This window comes from Rhamphochromis longiceps, linkage group LG12 (genome assembly GCF_057381845.1).
Source record: "Rhamphochromis longiceps isolate RC_006_pf linkage group LG12, R_longiceps_female_GT1.1, whole genome shotgun sequence".
Taxonomy (NCBI): Eukaryota; Metazoa; Chordata; class Actinopteri; order Cichliformes; family Cichlidae; genus Rhamphochromis; species Rhamphochromis longiceps.
In genome coordinates this window covers 44,219,247-44,238,178 of record NC_140568.1, presented here as the reverse complement: position 1 = coordinate 44,238,178, position 18,932 = coordinate 44,219,247, and the positions used below count along the sequence as shown (strand labels likewise).

Below are 18,932 nucleotides of genomic sequence, written 5' to 3'. Positions count from 1 at the left end.
AGAGAAGAGAAACACACAGAACTTCTTGCTAGCAAGGGCAGCCTCCAGAACTGAGACTCGCCCAGAGGACTGCCCTGGTCTTTATTTAAATGCTTCAGTGAGCGTTTGTTCCATACATTGGAATGTGTGTGTGTGTGTGTGTGTGTGTGTGTGTGTGTGTGTGTGTGTGTGACCCCATAAATGACTTCCCGAAACCTGCTGGTCTCGAAGTCCAGCGGTTCATCTAAACAAAAAGCACTTAGCCTAAGACAGATATAGCTACGTTAATCCTACCGTAAAACAATAAGACAAGCTACGCCCTCTCCCATGCTCCCAGGATGTGGGGGTGAAGCCAGAACACCCTGGAATGTTACAGACCTCCTAGGATGAGACATTCTTTCAATACGCCACCAACTATATACTTCTAAACACAAATGATTACATGCAGGATTCTACCATATGCAAACTTATATCATTAAAAGATTATACTGACTACTAACTGACTACTAAGTACAATTTTCCTATTGACAGAAAGAAAAGTATTTCTTTGTGCCCCCCTCTCCCTGTTAATGCCCTACCTGGCCCCCTGGCAACACTTTGCTAGACCCGCCCCTGCACAGTTACCAGCTGTCAGCTACTTAGAAAAGGATCCTGGTGTTATTTGTCTCTCAGAAACAGTTCATAACTTCAACTCATCCATGTCACCTAAAAGGTAAACCTGTTTCTCCATCACAGCTCTGATGATCCAGTAAGGACATCTCCTGGTTTCATCTTCATGTTTCCCTCTCACCACATATCCAAACCGGCATCATGACCAGCAGCTTTACAGCTGTGGCTCCAGCAAACATCAGCTGATACTAGAAATTAATATTAAATACATTCTAACAACAGCTGATCAAGCTTAAACGTGCTGCTGTTGTTTAGCACGACATCTGCTGGTTTCCTGTTTCTGGCACAAAGTGGGCGATAAACAAACAAGAGAGAAAAGCCGATCAGCTGATCATTGATCAGTTTCATGATTGAAGTAGAAACAGGAGAGAGAGGAGAGGAGAAGAGGCAGCTGTGCAGCAAAGACGCAGAATAAATCCAGCTTTGAGTCTTTTTCATTGTAGCTGAAGTTCGGGACAAACTGTGTCTCTTTTCAGCTCAACACCAAATGCGTGATATTTTCTCTGAATACGAGACGATTCCGTCTTTTTACAGGACAGTTGGCAACTCTACTAACTAACCTTATGAATTAAATAAAGCTCACTATCAGTAACATCATAGCACCCACCCAGCTGTATAGAAACTCCGTCATGCTAGAACGCAGTACGAGTTATTGTAACTGACTGTAAAAAGTCAGCACAATGAAAATAAACTCCACCTAAACATGGTTTGTATCTGACCCAGATAGACTGCAGGTCATAACTTTTTACCTGAAGTTCATTTCACCGCCTCGGGTCTCTGCTCCTCCTGCCTCCCCTTTCCCTCATCCACCTGCTGACCTCTGTGGAAGCTCCGCCACAGCCACCACCAAACAACTGAGTTATATTTACACATCTCCCAGCATCTGGCCAATCCACCACCTCTCATTGTTCATGCCGTTACAAGAAAAAAAATAAAATAAAATCATCGGCCCACCGATGGCCAGTCCAGCTATGGTCGTGCCGTCAGTTAACCCTACGCGTGCCCAGGGTTGCCGACCCCTGATCTAAACTTTACAGTCAAATATCTGTCTATTTTAAAAAAAAATCAGTGATTTTATAATAAAACTTGGTTACATAAAATGTACAAAACACAACCAAAACAAATAAACACCATGGAAACAGTTACTCTCAAGAAAATACAAGAAATCAAATCACAGATATCCAGATTTTTACCAATCATTACAGAAAACAACAAATCAGAAAAGACTAGAATGACTGATTCAACTTACAGTGCAGTACAGAGCAAAACTAACAACTTAAATGAACATCCTGGTACTTAAAGAGCTCAGCCCAGGAAAAACTCTTTGAGCCATAACTTCAAAAAAAGACAAGAATAAAGGTACCTGATCACCAAATGTGTGTCGTCTTTCTTTATGATAAAACATTTAACACCCAGAAACAACACACACACAGACAGACACACAATGATAACATTTGAATGACAAAACTGTTCTGTTCTTTACATATTTGAATATAAATATGTGCATTTGTTTATTTTATTTATTTATTTTTGAATGAACGTGAAGTGCATAAGATGCCAATAAACACCAAACTAAAACCAAAGAGAAAAATCAGTTGATGTGAATCTTCATCCATCTTTTCTCCTCTGCTTATCCTAATCAGGGGGTGGAGCCTATCCCAGCTATCATAGAGAGGCGGGGTACACCCTGGACAGGTCACCAGTCTGTCGCAGGGTAACACAGAGAGACAGACAACCATTCACACTCACACTCATGGGTTATTTAGAATCACCAATTAACCCCACTAACTGCATGTGTGTGGACTGTGGGAGGAAAAACCCAGGCAGACACAGGAAAAACATGCAAACTCCACACACTCCAGGTCAGGGAGTCAAACTCGCAACCTTGTGATTGCTTCCACTCTGCCAGGTGGCAGATTAATGAGCTGAGACAGAGTGGAACATGCTGGTTCCACGTGAGTCTTTTAGTAACTAATACCTATTCAGTCTTTGGAGTTAGTTTAACCAGTCAGAAGCTTTGGTAATGTTGGGATAGTGACTTGTGGTTTAATGGTGAGACTGGAGTCCGACACTGTGTTTAAGGCAGGTTCGATGACACCCAGTCAGAATTATTTGCTGTTGCGAGGAAATCCCAAACATGTAAAACGTGCAGAACAACAAATCGGTGCTTCTTTAACGTTTTTTCCCAGCACAAATGAAAGAAAAACAACTGAAATCATTCATTTCTCGTCATAAAATGCTGCAGCCTGACGCGTCACTGACCTCCTTACTTAAGATTTTTTGCATCAATTCACTTAATTGTTGTTCATGTTCTTCCTGTAGTTCGTCCTTGTGCTCCTCAGTTTTTGCATTCCTCATTTGTTTTTCATGTTTTTCCACTAGATTCTTGATCTTTCTCAGGTTTTCGCTCTTCTTGGTCACACGTTTGACTAAGTCGTTCATTTCCTTCACGTGTTCTTCCCGCTGAGCATTTAATTCATCCATGTGTTTCTTTTGGGATTCGTTGAACTCTTCTGCTTTCTGTCTGGCTTTTCTTTCATAGCTCTTCTTTAGGTCCTCCAGTGTTTTCTGATGATTGTTCTCTGTTATTTCCATTTCTCTTCTTATTTGTTCCTCTTGTAATTTGTTGTTTTCGTATTTTATTTTTTCTTGTTTGTAACTTTCCAGCAGTTTGTCTATTCTTTCTTCCTCCTCCTGTCGTCTCTTTTCATCTTCTTGTCTTTGTTTCTCTCGCTCTTCTCTTCGTTCTTTCTCCCAGGCTTCTTGTTTTCGTTGCATCTCTTCTCTGGTCTCTTCCAGCTGTCTGTCGACACTTTCCTTTGCCTCTTTTTCCAAATGAATTTGTCTGTCCAACTTTTCAAGTTCTTCTTTGAATTGTTGTCGATATCTTTCTTCTCTAGTGTCCTTTTCCTTTTCCTCCTTTTCTCTCATTTCTTCTTCTTTTTTTTTCTTCTCTTGTTCTTCCTTAATTTTGTTCATCATTTCCTCGAGTTCTTCAGCTTTCTGTTTTCTCTCATTTTCTGATTTTTCTCTCTCTTCTGCCATTCTTTTTTTCATTGCTTTCATTTCTTGCTTATGCTTTCTTTCGATCTCTTCCTTTTCCTTCTGCATCTCTTCTTCCTTCTCCTTCAGGTTCCTCAGCATCTTATTGGTGAAGCAGCGTCTTCCATTGTCCTTCACCATGATGTCAAGCTTTGCTATCAGCTCACTGACTTGTTGGCGGTTTTGTTTCTCAGAGTTATTGAACACATGGTATCTTCCTCCACAGTCAGAGATCAGTTTCTTAAAGGAACTGTGACATTTGTTCTTGATGTAATCATCAATAGACTCTCCCATACGTTCCAGATCGTCTCCTCTGGTTAAAAGAACGATGGTGAACTTTTCAGAATTCTTCCCAAAGAATTGCTTGATGAGTTTCAGTGTCTCCTTCTCCTCTGCTGTGAATCTGCCGATATGAATCACCAACAGGAAGACATGCGGTCCTGGAGCCAGGAGACTGACACATTTCACCAGCTCCTCTTGAATTTCTTCATTGGACAAACTTGTGTCAAACAGACCAGGAGTGTCGACCACAACAACAGGACGACCGTCCACCTCACCCTCTGCCTTCTTACAATATTGTGTGACATACATTTGACTTGATTTAGCTGTAAACTCGTCTCTTCCTAAAATGGTGTTTCCTGTAGAACTCTTTCCACAGCCGGTCTTCCCAATCAGCACAATCCTGAGACAGTCTGAGTCCTGTTCTCCAACTTCACCACCTAAAACATGAAAACAAGAACAAGTTAACACTTGTATACTGGATTAAAACTCTGGGTCATTGGAAAATATAAAATCTAAACTACTTACCAGTGACAAGTTTTAAGACTTTCTCCATTTGTGCGTGTAAAAATGTTGCAGTTGTATAACAGCACAGTTTTCCTGTAGGCTGACTAATTTTATCCACAATCTCAAACATCTCTGGGATCTGCTGTTTGTTCTTGGTGTTGAGAACAACTGATCTTCCTCCACAGCTCTCACAGAGCTCCTGGATGTTCTTGTCTTCCTTTAGAAAGTTACCAACAGCTGGATCTGTAGGATGTAAGTCCACGGTGAACAGAATCATGGTGAAGTCATTGACTCGAGAGCTGAATGCGTCCTGGATGGTCTCTAACTCTCCCTTGTCTTCATTAGTGAGGGGAGCCACAGGTAGGACCAGGATGAAGGCATGGACACCCTCAGGATCACAGAGGGAGATACACCTGAGTGATTCCTCCATCACTGCCTCCTGAGGTTTTCCATACAAGGCAGGCAGCTCCACCAGGGAAACCCAACGTCCACACACCTCTCCCTGATGTTTAACACACTCTGATGAGTTGGAGGCTGAATGAAGCTCAGTCTGACCTAAAATGGCCTTGGCTGCTGACGTCTTCCCTGCTCCTCTCCTCCCACACAGAACCAGGTTCAGACTGGACTTCAGATTGGGTTTAGCTTCTTCTTTTAATATGAGATATTTTCCCCAGTTTTTACTCACCATCTCATTCATTTCTGCCATCAACTCTGAGGAATCTGAGGAGGAGTCTTTCCTGTCAAAGTTAATTAAATGCTGCCTTTGTTTGGATTCTTCAATGAGTTTATCCACTGAGTTATTCCCTTCCTCGTTATGCGTTCGGATGACGATGGCGTGATTAAAAGCATCTCGACCAAACAAGCTCAGGACCAAATTCAGAGTCTGTCTGTTCTCCTCAGTGAAATCAGAAGGTTTGACTAACAGCAGCAGAACATTTGGTCCAGGAGGACAGAGACTCACACAGCTCTTCATCACTATAAACAGCTCATTCACAGGCAGACTGAAGATGTCGGGAGTTTTTACAACTGTGGGAGGTTTCCTGTTCCTCTCTCCAGAGGCAGCACCAGTTTGCTTTCCTTCAAAACCTTCAGACTCTTTTTTTCCCAACGAGGAGCTTTTCCAGGGCTGATTTCTTGTCATTACTTTTTCCAAACAGCATTATCCTGAGTTCACGTGCTGTAATATATTAAAAACTTAAACTGGTTAATAACATACATACATCATTTTTTTACATTTCATTTCACAGTGTGAACTGTTAATGACCGGGCCCCTCAGTCTTGCATTTGAGCTTTGATTTCTTGAATTCCACAAACCTGCATGTTCCTCATGTTCAGTCTCAATGATTATTCAGATCAGCTGACTTTTACTCATTTTACTCGTTTTTAGGTTAGAGAGAAGCTGGCAGCCACAGCCTTAAACTGGTTCAGGCTGAGGGGCCAGACTAAGTGTGATCCAGGTGACTTGTATGAAGAAGAAATCAAAACTCAAGACTTTCAAACAAGAATGTCAAACTTATGTAAACGTTTTAAAAGTACCAGCTAAAAAAAGCTGTACTTACCACAACGTTTGACACGAGGAACTGGCAGTGAAACCGATGTTTCCTCACTGGAAACTTCCTCCCTCGTGCTCTTCTTCACCACTGTATCTACGGCTGCTATCTGTTTTTTATTTTCATTAATTTCTTGTTGCAGTTGTGTTTGTGTTCTCATCAGGTCTTCTTTTAGTTCCTTTTCTTTCTGGTTCCAGCTTTTCTGTAACAGGTTAAACTCTTTTCTGTGTGCTTCCTCTTTCTGCTGCATTTCTTCTTCATGCTGTTGCACAAGTTTTGAATTTAGAGCTTCAAGGTCTGTCGTATATTTAATTGTAAAATTATTAAATTCTTCTGTTTGTTTTCTGGCCTCCTCTTCATATTTCTTCCTCATGTCCTCCATTTTTCTCTTGTAATTGTCCTCTAATTCATTCTGTTCTTTTTCTTCCAGCTCTCGTCTGATTTGATTTTCTTTTCTTGTTATTTCATATTTTTCTCTTTCCTGCTTAAACTCTTCTTGGAGCTTTTTCTGCTTTTCTTCCTCCTCCTGACGTATTCTTTCAATTTCCCTGGACTGATTTTCCTGCCACTCTTTTTCTTTCCTCTCCCAGTCCTCTTGTTTTTCTTGCTTTGTCTTCTCTGCAGTGAGGATGAGGAAGCTTTCTTTGTTTTCTTGCAGCATGTCTTCAATCTTCTCCATTAACACTTTGTGCTCATTGGTAAACATGTTGTAGTGTCTTCCATCACAGTCCTGAAGGAGCTTGTTCACAGAGACGCTTGTTTCTTTCCACTGATGTCTGTACGTGCTGATGATCATCGAGTGTTTAAAGGAATCTTCTCCAAACAAACTCAGGATGAACTTCAGAGTTTTTCTGTTCTCCTCAGTGAAATCAGAAGGTTTGACCAACAGCAGCAGAACGTTTGGTCCAGGAGGACAGAGACTCACACAGCTCTTCATCTCCTCTCTCAGTCTCTCCACAGACAGACTGAACATGTCGGGGGTTTTCACCACTGTTACTGGTTTTTCTTTCCACGCTCCACCAGCATCTTCACAGTGTTTAGCTGGAGAAATATTTCTGAACTGAAAAGAATTTTTCTTTGTGATGAAGTTTCCAAGTGTCGTCTTTTCTTCCTCGTTTTTCCCAAACAGCACAATCCTGAGTCCACGAGCTGCCAAACAACAAGGAATAAGAAGAGTTTAGTGATGCGCTCATCAGCGTCTTAACATGATACATCTCAATATATCAATAATCAAATAAATAATCAGTAATTAAAACACTTTTGAAAAACTAAACTGGGGATGACTTCTTATAATAAGTTTCACTTGTAAACTTTAAACGTGGCAGTGGCAGATTATTAAATGCATAAATGAGAAATTTTGCCCACAGTATGATGAAAATATGAGAAACACGGAGCATCGATACTGAAGTCCAAACTGCAAAACATTTACTGTAGGTGACGCTTATTATTATATAAGTAACGTGTATAAAAGAGGATTCAGTTTTTCTGCTTCTGAGCACTTCTGTTGGACTGAACCACATTACTCATACATCAGTCAAAACAAGACTGATTTTTCCATCTGAACTTATTTTAATTTCGCTGTATGTGTCTGTTTGCAGATCTCCCCATCATTTCACACTCGGGGGACACAGAAGCAAGAGCCCAGCACAGAAGGACGATGTATTAATAACAACACGTGACTTTACTGGAGGTGGGTTGCAAAGTGGTTTGTGTGATATTATCTTTTGGGAGACTCCTGTTTCATTTCCTGTCAAAACAACACAAAACAAAACAAAAAACTTGCTGGTTGAAGAAAATTAACTTTAAGTCAAAATTTGCCAGGGGTATAAATAATTATGGGCTTGACTGTATACTCATATATACTATCCACACTTACAGTGGAGTGTTTATATAGTGGAGTCACTGTGTTAAGCATTTAACTTGCATGTTTAAATCACATGATGCATATAGGTCAAATATATCTATCATTATATATTAATGAAAAATATTGTACCACTTTTTGTATAACACATGCTTATCAATACTGTATGAAAATGTAATGATTAGGATCAATAAGTAACTGTTACAGTCCGCGGGACAGACCGAGTGGAGAGAGTGAGGTGGACCCCGGAGCAGACACAGGTGAGGGGAGAAAAACCCTTACTCAGCATTAGGGCTGCCACAAACGATTATTTTGATAGTCGACTAGTCACCGATTATTTTTGCGATTAGTCGACTAATCAGATCATCATCCACTGGACATAAAACGTACAGCTTATTGCACCAGCAGCATCTGCTCTTATATAACTATCATTAGCTTACAGCTTTAAGTGTTTAAGGTCTGTGCTAACTAAAAATAAAGAAAAGATGATAGTTTATTAAATTTTAATGAAATTTGCAGATTGTTTCGGTGAAGTTTAATAAACTCCTTGCTATCTAAAATATAAAAGGACACCGGAGTAAATTCTCGATCATCTCACACTTCTGATAATCAGCTGTCTGCTTGACGTTTATTCAGCTGTGTAAAAACTATAACTTTAATCTCAGCCAAACCGATTTACTCAGGAACAAATAAAATACTAAAAAAAGCCAAACAATAACATTTTAAGTTATCTAAGTGACTCATATATATTTAACCTGAGTAGCGAAAGACGGCGGTGGGTTTGAAAACGATTTGCGGGGAGTCCGGTGTTCTCACGGCGCTAGTTAGCCTAGCCCCCGGCTCGCTATCGAGCTAGTGGGTAACAGACGTCTCCGAAAACGTCGGAGCGCTTTTGAAAATATGTGGTGTCCTGATAAACTGAGCAGATATTTGAGGTTTACACAGCTACATTCTCGCCTGAAAATATGTTAAACGTTTATTTTGTAACCCAGAAAGAATAATAAGAGTAATATTAAAACTAGCTAGCTGCCGCCATTGTTGGAAACTGCGCTATGAATTCTGGGACACTGCTGCTTCTTCTTCTTCGGGGTTTAACGGCAGCTGGCATCCTTGTACATGCAGTGCTGCCATCTTCTGTTTCAGTCCGTTATTACACTCTTAAATCCTGCTACTCATTCCTGCGTCTTTTGGGATCTTACAAAGCTTCAAACGACGCGTTGACTATTAAATCAGTCGTCGACGATTTTGATAGTCGACTAATCGTGGCAGCCCTACTCAACATAAATCACCGGACTCGCCTGCTAACCCTCCCCGGGCAAGGAGGCGTCGAAAGCGGTGCGCTAGGACAAGGAAGCGGGGCAAGCGCGGAGGTGTCCGAGTCAGGCTTGAGGCTAAGCCAACTCGCCCAGCCATACCATCGATCCTCTTAGCCAACGTACGATCTCTGGACAATAAAATGGACAACATACGACTTCTGAGATCAGCGAATCGCAAAGTAAGTGACTGTTGTGTGCTAGTTTTCACCGAGACATGGCTTAATGACAACATTCCGGACTCGGCCATACAACTGGAGCAGCTAGCATGCTACAGAGCCGACAGGGCTCTCGTAGACGGAGGTAAGACCCGAGGTGGCGGGGTCTGTGTTTACATCCGTGACGAGTGGTGTCGGGATGCCACTGTAGTACGCAAACACTGCTCATCACTGGCGGAGTTCATGATCGTGAAGTGTCGCCCTTTCTATTTGCCCAGGGAGGTAAGTTCGATCTTGTTGGTCGCTACCTATATACCTCCATCTAGCAACAACAGCGATAGAAATGCGGCGCTGAACGAACTGTATCAGGCCATCAGTGAGCAACAAACAGCACACCCAGACGGTTTCATCATCCTCGCAGGAGACTTTAATCATGCTGATCTTAAAACTGTTCTCCCAAAGTTTCATCAGCATGTACATTTTCCAACAAGGGGAGACAACATATTGGACTTGGTCTACACACAGGAAAAAGGAGCATACAAAGCCATCCCCCTCCCCCACATCGGCACCTCTGATCACCTCACTGTTATGCTAATGCCAGCATACAGACAGAGAGTGAAGGTCATCAAACCTGTTATGAAAGAGGTAAGAGTGTGGCCACAGGAGGCCACCTCTGCTCTTCAAGACTGCTTTGGGTCAACTGATTGGGACATATTCAAGGAAGCAGCCACCTACAATAACATCATAGACATCGAGGAGTACACAGACACGGTGAGCTCATACATCACCAAATGCATTGATGATGTAACACAGGTGAAAAGTATCACAACTCGAGCCAACCAGAAGCCATGGCTAACAGGAGATGTCCACAGGCTGCTGAAGGCCAGAGACAAGGCCTTCAGAGCTGGGGATGAAATAGGCCTGAGAACAGCGAGAGCCAACCTGTCCCGTGGCATCAGGAAAGCGAAACAGGACTACACACACAAGATAACCTCCCACTTCAATGATAGCAAGGATGCAAGAAGCCTATGGCAAGGCATCCAGGCTATTACAGACTACAAGCCTGTAGCGCGTAGCTGTGAGAGCGACACCACTCTGCTCAACAACCTGAACAGCTTCTTTGCACGATTTGAAGCACAGAACAACACACGCCCACAGAAAACACCACCACCTCCACACGACCAGCCTCTGTGCCTGTCTGCTGCCAGCGTGAAGAGGACACTCATCACCATCAACGCCCGGAAAGCAGCGGGTCCAGATAACATCCCTGGTAGTGTGCTGAAAGACTGCGCAGAGGAGCTGAAGAATGTCTTCACAGACATCTTTAACACCTCCCTGAGGCAAGCCACTGTCCCATCATGCTTCAAGACTGCCACCATCATACCTGTGCCAAAGAAACCATCCCCAGCCTGTTTCAATGACTACCGCCCCGTGGCACTGACACCCATTATTATGAAGTGCTTTGAACGACTAGTCATGTCACACATCAAATCCACCCTACCTCCCACCCTGGACCCACACCAGTTCGCATACAGAGCGAAACGATCCACAGAGGATGCAATCTGCTCTGCCCTCCACCCAGCCCTAACTCATCTGGACAAGAAAGACTCATATGTGAGAATGCTGTTCATAGACTTTAGCTCAGCATTCAACACCATAATACCACAACAACTCATCTGTAAACTGGACAGACTGGGCCTCAGCACCTCCCTCTGCAACTGGCTGCTGGATTTCCTCAGCCAGAGGCCTCAAGCGGTGCGTGTGGGCAACAAGGTCTCAAACAGCATCACCCTGAGCACGGGGGCTCCACAAGGCTGTGTGCTCAGTCCTCTGCTCTTCACCCTGTTGACACATGACTGCACACCAACCTACAGCTCCAACCACCTTGTGAAGTTTGCGGACGACACAACGCTGGTGGGGCTCATCACTGAGGGCGATGAGACCCACTACAGGAAAGAGGTTGAGCTCCTGACCACGTGGTGCAGAGACAACAACCTCCTGCTAAATGTCAGTAAGACCAAGGAGATTATTGTCAACTTCCAGAGAGGCCACACCTGTCACCCCCCATTGACCATCGACGGCGCTGCGGTGGAGAGGGTGAGCAGCACCAAGTTCCTGGGGGTGCACATCAGTGAGGACCTCTCTTGGACCACCAACACAGCATCACTGGCCAAGAAAGCACAACAGCGCCTCTACTTCCTGCGCAAACTCAAGCGGGCAAGTGCTCCACCACCCATCCTGACTACATTCTACAGAGGAACTATTGAAAGTATCCTCTCCAGCTGCATCACTGTGTGGGGCGGTAGCTGCACTGACTATAACAGAAAAGCTCTACAACGCATTGTGAGAACAGCTGAGAGGATAGTTGGTGTACCACTCCCCTCCCTGCAAGACATTTACACCACTCGCCTCACCCGCAAAGCCATCACAATTGTCAACGATGCAACCCACCCCGCGCACTGTCTGTTCAGCCTCCTGCCCTCTGGAAAGAGATACAGAAGTCTCCGCTCCCGCACTACCAGGCTCACCAACAGCTTCATCCACCAGGCTGTGAGACTGCTGAACTCTCTTCCCTCCCGGCTCCCAGCCAGCAGAATCACCAGATTGGCAGAAGTATAGTAGACAGATTGGACTCTACCCCCCCACACTCTCCAACAAGGAAACACTCTCTGAACCAAGAACTGAAAACATTCCTGACTTGCATTGCAATTGCACACACCTGCTGCTATATATATATTTTTAGTATTCTTTTAGCACTATTTATATTATTATATTACTATTTATTATCTTATTGTTAGGGCTGTTTTTGTTTTTGTTGTGCATCTGCACCTTATTGTTGTCAATGCCTACGCATGGGACAGTGTGAAACGTAATTTCAATTCCTTTGTATGGCAAGTACATTTGAAGAAATTGACAAATAAAAGTATTCTATTCTATTCTATTCTAAATAGCAGTTCACGTCTGGCATGCACACCCACACCTGTCGAACTGATTAAGTGTTAACTGCTGGTTTGCAGACTTTCTGACTCACTTTGGCCATAAAAAAGGATGAAGGGGGACCTAATGGCCGGGGGGGTCGCTGATCCTATACAAGTCTGGCAGTTGTGCCAGAGGTGCCTTATATTGGAAAATAAATGTGTTTATGAAATCTGTAAATCACTGTATTGAGTTTTTATTTACATTGCACTCAGCGCTCCAACTATTTTGGAATCAGGGTTTTATTTGTATATATGTGAAGATATTGGCTGAGAAATCAGATGACGTGGGCTGATATTGAAATGAGCTGATCTGAAGGTATCATGGCTGAGCTGGACTTCATGCCGTACCCGACCTTATTCTAGATTCCATGTGTTACTTTTTGAGTTAATTCCAAAGTCCAAAGAGAAGTTAAGGATCATTCCTCCTCAAATCAGTAAATTTTCATTTATCCTGCTTGACCATCTCCAATTTGCTTTAAGCTTTATGATCCAAAGTTTGGAGATAGAAAATGATTGATGTGTAATTTTAGCTTCATATATCAAATAGTTTTCAGATGCCTATCAATCTGACCTTCATGTCTGATTTAGTCCTGCACATTGAAATCTGAGGCAATGTTTGAACACGAATATCTCAACAACTTTTAAAGATTATTCTCAACTACTCAGAGTGGCCGTCGACCAGCGCATCCAAGACGGAGGCGTGGCAAGAGAGGTGGGCTACATGCTAGACTAAAGGCTAGAGCCACACGACCACCTCTAGCCTTTTGTTAGCCAACGTCTGCTCTCTCGAAAACAACATGGATGAGCTGAGAACCAGGATAACATCTCAACATGAGATCAGAGAGTGCTGTGCTCTGATTTTTACGGAAACCTGGACTACGGGAAGCTCGCTAGACTAGGCAATACAGTTACAGACACACATCAGCAAACACGAGAGCGCTCACACAGACGCCGTGTTTGTTGTTGCCGCGGATTTTAATCACTGCAACCTCAGGACTGTGCTCATGAGGTTGCATCAATATGTGGGAACATCACATCTACAGCAATGTAAGGGGCGCAAACAAGGCAGTGCCTCGCCCGCACTCTGGACAGTCCGTCCACATTTCTGTGTTCCTCTGTCCAGCATACAGGCAGCTCCTCAAACGAGCCCCGAACAAAATGGTAAATGGCCTGTATTTGTATAGCGCTTTACTTAGTCCCTACATTCAGTCATCCACCCATTCACACACACATTCACACACACATTCACACACACATTCACACGCTAAAATTACTAACGTTTGGAGCGAAGAGATCTGATTTGGTGCTTCAGGACTGCTTTGATGTTACAAACTGGGGTGTGTTTAAGACCGCTGGCGTAAGAGAGGAGAGTTCTGTGGATTTAGAGGAATATGCATCAGTGGTTACCAGCTACATCAGCACATGCACTGATATTGTCCCCACCGAGTACTACAAACATATCCAAATCAGAAACCATGGTTGAACTCTGAGGTACCTTCCATGCTACATGCACGCTCCACTGCATTTGCCTCTGGTGATGCTGTGGGGGACAAAATAAGACCTGCGTAGATCCATCAGGGAAGCCAAGAGGCAATACAGACCGAAGCTGGAAGGACACTACAACAGCTCAGATTTCCGACGCATGTGGCAGGGCCTTCAACAAATTACTGATTTCATGGCATTGTGTCACTAGTTGTTATTAATTAATTTATTTTTATTTCTATAGTGTTTTTAAATATGGGACTTACTGAACTTATTTATATTTTGTCCTCCTGCCAGCAGAAGAGCTCAGAGTACAGAGAGACCCAACAAACATTTAAAAGTAATAAAATGTTTTCCTGAACTCACCAGCAGCTCGAGCAGGATCCATGTTTGCAGGCACTGACAGCTGATGTTTCAGGGTTTGATGAGAACCATCTGCTCCAGTTTCAGATAAATCACAGCTCACATGTTCTCCATTGTTTTCTTTCACAATCTGACCTAAACGTGTCCACAGTTCCAGAGGTTCAAGGTTCTTCTGCTTCACATATCTGAATCTACACATTTTCATCATGTCCTTTAATGGGGGATCTTCCATATAACTTTCACTGGAAGCTAATTGTTCCTCTGTAGGTGTTGATATCAGGACCAGCGAGTGTTCAAATGACTGATCACCAAAGTCTTCCAGGACTGTTTGCAGCCTCAGTCTTTGCTCCTCAGTGAAGTCTTCAGGCTGTAGAACCAGCAGGAACACGTGAGGTCCAGGATCAGAGAGCCTCACACAGGTTTCTATCAACTCTGTCAGTTTGTCCTCAGAGATGTTTGGATGCAGCAGATCTGGAGTGTTGATCAGAACGATTTCTTTCCACCTGCACCGCCCGCTGACCCTCACACAGCAGTCTGGTTCCTCAGTGCTGAACACGGCCCCTCCCAGTATGAAGTTCCCCACGACTCTCCTCTGAGACCAGCTGTTCCCCAGCAGGACAACCCTCAGCTCAGACACTGGCATCAAAACACAACGACAACAGGGAGTCAACAAAAACAGAGCCAGGGTCACTCTAAGATGTTTATTGTCTTAAAATCATGTTTGCTGATCATCAGAGAGGAAACATATGATAAATATTTTGGGGAATTTTCTCCAGAAAAACATTAATACCCATAAAATATACATTAATTTGCAAATGTTAAAAATGTCATGCCAACTATGTGTATACAGTATAATTCATTACATGCAAACTCCATGTGCTTCACATAAAAGATGGAAACATAAAGACCCATACAAATCAACAGTGCTTTGAGGCAATTAAAAAATAATTTATAATTAAAGTTAACATTCAAACACACAATAGAAAGAAACTCGTGGAATTGGCACTAAACATCTGTGTAACTAAGAAAAACACTGATCAGTGAAATTAATCTGCAGAAAATGTTTCAGTTTGATTGGGAGCAGAAACACTGGAAAAGTGATGCATACATCATGTCTAGTTATCAGGATGTGACCTGGAGTTGCTCCAGTTGGTCAGGTCCAGGTTCTGTAGTGCTGTTTTTTTAATAATAGTTTCATTTTTATTTATTTTTTTTAGCCTTTTTCAGCTTTATTTCGCAATGAAGAAAGGACAGGAAAGCAGGGACAGCGACAGAGGGGCAGACATGCGGCAAATGGCCACGGGTTGGACTAGAACCCGTGGTACATGGGTTAACCCTAACCCATGTACCAAACGGCTGAGAGGAACCCAGGCCGGCTGCTCTCAGCCGTTTGGTACATGGTCGCCCACTCAACGCACTGAGCCAAACCAGTGCCTGAGAGTCTGTCGTGTTATGTCATCCAAAACAAAGATGACAGCTGACTGAATATACTGGATTGTCAAGTTTTTTCCATCAGTGGATATTTTCTGACTCAGATTGTGAAATCAGGGATCATGAAACATTATTTTCACACATGGATTGGCCCCAGAGTCTAGACCAGGGGTCGGCAACCTGCGGCTCTTTGGTCCTTTTAGTGCGGCTCGGTGTGGTTTGGGAAAATAAATGAGTTTTTTTAAAGTATTTAGCTGAAGTGCATTTTATTTGTTACTTTTTTTAACTTGTAGTTCTAAATTGGAAGATTATTGTGATATTGAAATATAAATATAAAATTATATTTTATTATTTTTTTCATCGCTCAAAATAAGCGTCACACTCGCGGAAGCCGGTGTAGCCGCCGAAACGCCGTGCATTTATCGACACTTTCGACCCATGTAGGCCAATTTCGGATCCACATTATGTCAGCAGCTCCACTGTGAACTATGTTAAAACAAACACCGCTCACACCTCACAGACGACAGCTTACAGTCCTGCGTAAAGATGAAAGTGACTTCGCTGTGCGCAGAGGTTCGGGACCATGTAAACATATCACGGCAGACCCGACGATGTTTGCATGAACAGGCTTTTCAGCATCTCTTTATTGACCACTTTTCACACACGGTTGCTGTACGCACACAGCCGGTTGTAGCTTTGCAGCTCACAGCCCGACACACACCAACACAACAGCATAGAGAGCACAGACGTTAAGGTGGCGAGGTGCGTGCGACTCCCCTGCAGCGGTGCTGCAGACCACGCCCCGCCACATACATTAACCAGGTAAAATACATATTTAGGCAGAATTTTGCAAAAATGTTTTTTTTTTAGCAACATAGTGCTTTTTTTTCCAATTACTTTTTAAAAGTCAGGTCAAGGCTCCAAAAGCCCAAAGGCGATATAAGGGTGGCTCACAGCAGTTTTTGTTTGCTGGATCATTTTAGTTCAGCTTTCCTTTTGTTATATTTCTTTAAGAGTTCAAAATGTGTTAATTACATAAATAAAATGTCATTTTCTCTGTAGCACTTCATGGATTTCATAAGCAACACACCTTAGTTGTTCACACAAAGCATAAAGGTAAAAACAATATATACAGTGTTATCTTCATTTTGGATGTCAAAAAGTATTTGCGGCTCAGTGTTTTCTTTTGCGTGGAAACCGGCTCCAAATGGCTCTTTGGGTGTTAAAGGTTGCAGACCCCTGGTCTAGACATTAACTCTACTGAGAATCTTTGGGAGGTGATGTTAGACTTTCCCATCAGCAAGATGCACAACTGGGGCAGGGACAGCTCAGTAGGTAGAGGGGTCGCCCCATGATCGGAAGGCTGGGGTTTGAATCCACTGAGGCACCCTTGAGCAAGCACACAGCTCCCTGGGTGCCACGGGGATCAATAAAGTATACATTATTATTAAACTGGGCGAAAAGCTGTGGATGGAAATAATACTGTGATGCTGCATAAGGTTATAGAAATAGAAATAATATCACAATGAATATGTACCATATCAAAGTTAGTCCAAAGAAATATTACAGTGTGACTTTTTTGGCCCAACAGTTTATATTTGAGTCACGATTAACTTACTGTTGGGGGGAATAAGATGATAGCTGCTTGTTCGCTGCTGAGGCACCTCTGTGAATATGAAAAGAAAAACAGTTACACAAAAACCTAAACTGTGTCAAATTCCCACAGTGATGAAATTTCTTTGTTGACAGTGAAGGAGAAAGTGGGAAAAACCAGTTTCCAACATATAATGTTGCAGCAAATATACAGGAAGAGAATGTTTTTATCCAAGCGTCTGTTGCACTGAAACTTATGATCTGTTAAATGTAACTAATAATATAAGAGTGTGATGAGTGCTGATGAGAAACTCTTTACTTTACAATATAAAGCACATTAACTGTTGTTGTGATTTAATGGTATAAAAATAAAATTGAAAATGATAAAACATGAACTGGAATATTGAAACATGGCAACAAAAAGCCTCAAAGATATCAGATCAGAGACGATCAGCAACAACATCCCGGAAATGTCAAACCTGCCCAGGTTTAAAACAAAAACACTCCCAGAAATGCTGTCAGTGAAAGAGCAATAAATAAATGAAGATTGAAACTCAAAGAACAAACGGGATAATTAAGAAGATCAAATCTCATCACATTTAAAACAGTTTCAGTTCAACCACAACAGAGAAAAACGTATAAAGATAAAATGAGTGATTAGAACAAGGACAAAAGGAAGTAGTTTTATCCACGAGGACATCGAGCACTTGTGAAGCGTTAAACATGGAGCTTCCTGCTTAAACACACCTGTGTAGCTCTCTGCTGAAGGCCGCCCAAATCCAACATGGCGGATGAGCAATGATTACGAATGTGACGGTTAACACGAACAAACAAACAAACACTGACGTTATCTAACTGAGTACCATCAGAGTCAGACTGGGATCGCTCTGAAATCAGTGATAATAAAAAGCTTTGTGCGGTCGGTCTGTTCACTTCCGTCTGTTTCCGCTTCAGCAGCTGGAGTTAATCTGATTTTACCTGAAAACTAAAAGTTTCTACATCTCTGTCAGTTTATTAAAAGAAACATCAGAAAACTGCGTCCTGCTCAGTTTCTGTGATAAAAACCAGCTGACAGTGTGATCAGCCGATACTCACCCATCGATCCGGATCGATCAAAATAATCCTTTTAACGTGTTAGAGTCACCGGATCAGCGTTGATCCATCGATGTCAGCACAGCCGCTTCATGCAGAAACTTCTTAATGCTTTACATTTAAACGTGTTTCTAATCAGATGATTTGTTCTGCTCAGAGTTGAAATTTAACGTAAAAACAACTGAAACACTTCAGTCTGTCCCCGCTGAGGCGGAGCACACCGAGGATCCAGCACAGGTCTCACATCGGTTTCGGTTTTATTTGTCATATGCAAGTTAGCACAGGTCCAACATCGCAATGACATGTGTTTGACGAGCAGAAGACAGTCAGCAGCAAATAAAATAAAATAATAAAAAATAAATAGAAAAATAGTAAAGAGCAAAATATTAATAAGATGTAGTAAAAGAAAAAACAGATTTTCAGTTAACTGACTAATATATATATATATATATATATATATATATATATATATATATATATATATATATATCAGAATCAGAATGGGGTTTATTGCCAAATGTTGAGCAGGTTTACAACATTAGGAAATTGCTGCGGTGCTTCAGTGCAAACATAGTGTCATAAATAGCACTTAAATAGACATGGAAAAAATAAAAGTAGGGATAAGAATTAAAAGT

At 42.3% G+C, this 18,932-nt stretch overlaps 1 protein-coding gene across 1 annotated transcript; it reads right to left on the bottom strand.

Moving 5' to 3' along the window:
• Positions 1-107: 107 nt before the first annotated feature.
• LOC146658086 (GTPase IMAP family member 8-like) lies at positions 108-18,511 on the bottom strand. The gene is made up of 6 exons (XM_085426560.1): positions 18,301-18,511; positions 17,231-17,278; positions 14,185-14,817; positions 6,633-7,175; positions 4,498-5,100; positions 108-4,409 (listed from the first exon to the last, which is right to left on the bottom strand). Exons 1-6 carry the CDS (start codon positions 18,302-18,304, stop codon positions 2,878-2,880), a joined length of 3,363 nt encoding a protein of 1,120 aa, XP_085282686.1. The 5' UTR covers positions 18,305-18,511; the 3' UTR covers positions 108-2,877.
• Between the last annotated feature and the right edge of the window lie 421 nt (positions 18,512-18,932).

What these genes read in the sequence shown, in the direction of transcription:
- LOC146658086 (XM_085426560.1), bottom strand. An exon ending in TCATCTTATTCCCCCCAACA is followed by an intron (nt 14,818 to 17,230) that starts GTAAGTTAATCG and finishes TTTTGATGCCAG; the next exon opens with TGTCTGAGCTGAGGGTTGTC. An exon ending in GGATCCTGCTCGAGCTGCTG is followed by an intron (nt 7,176 to 14,184) that starts GTGAGTTCAGGA and finishes GTTGTTTGGCAG; the next exon opens with CTCGTGGACTCAGGATTGTG.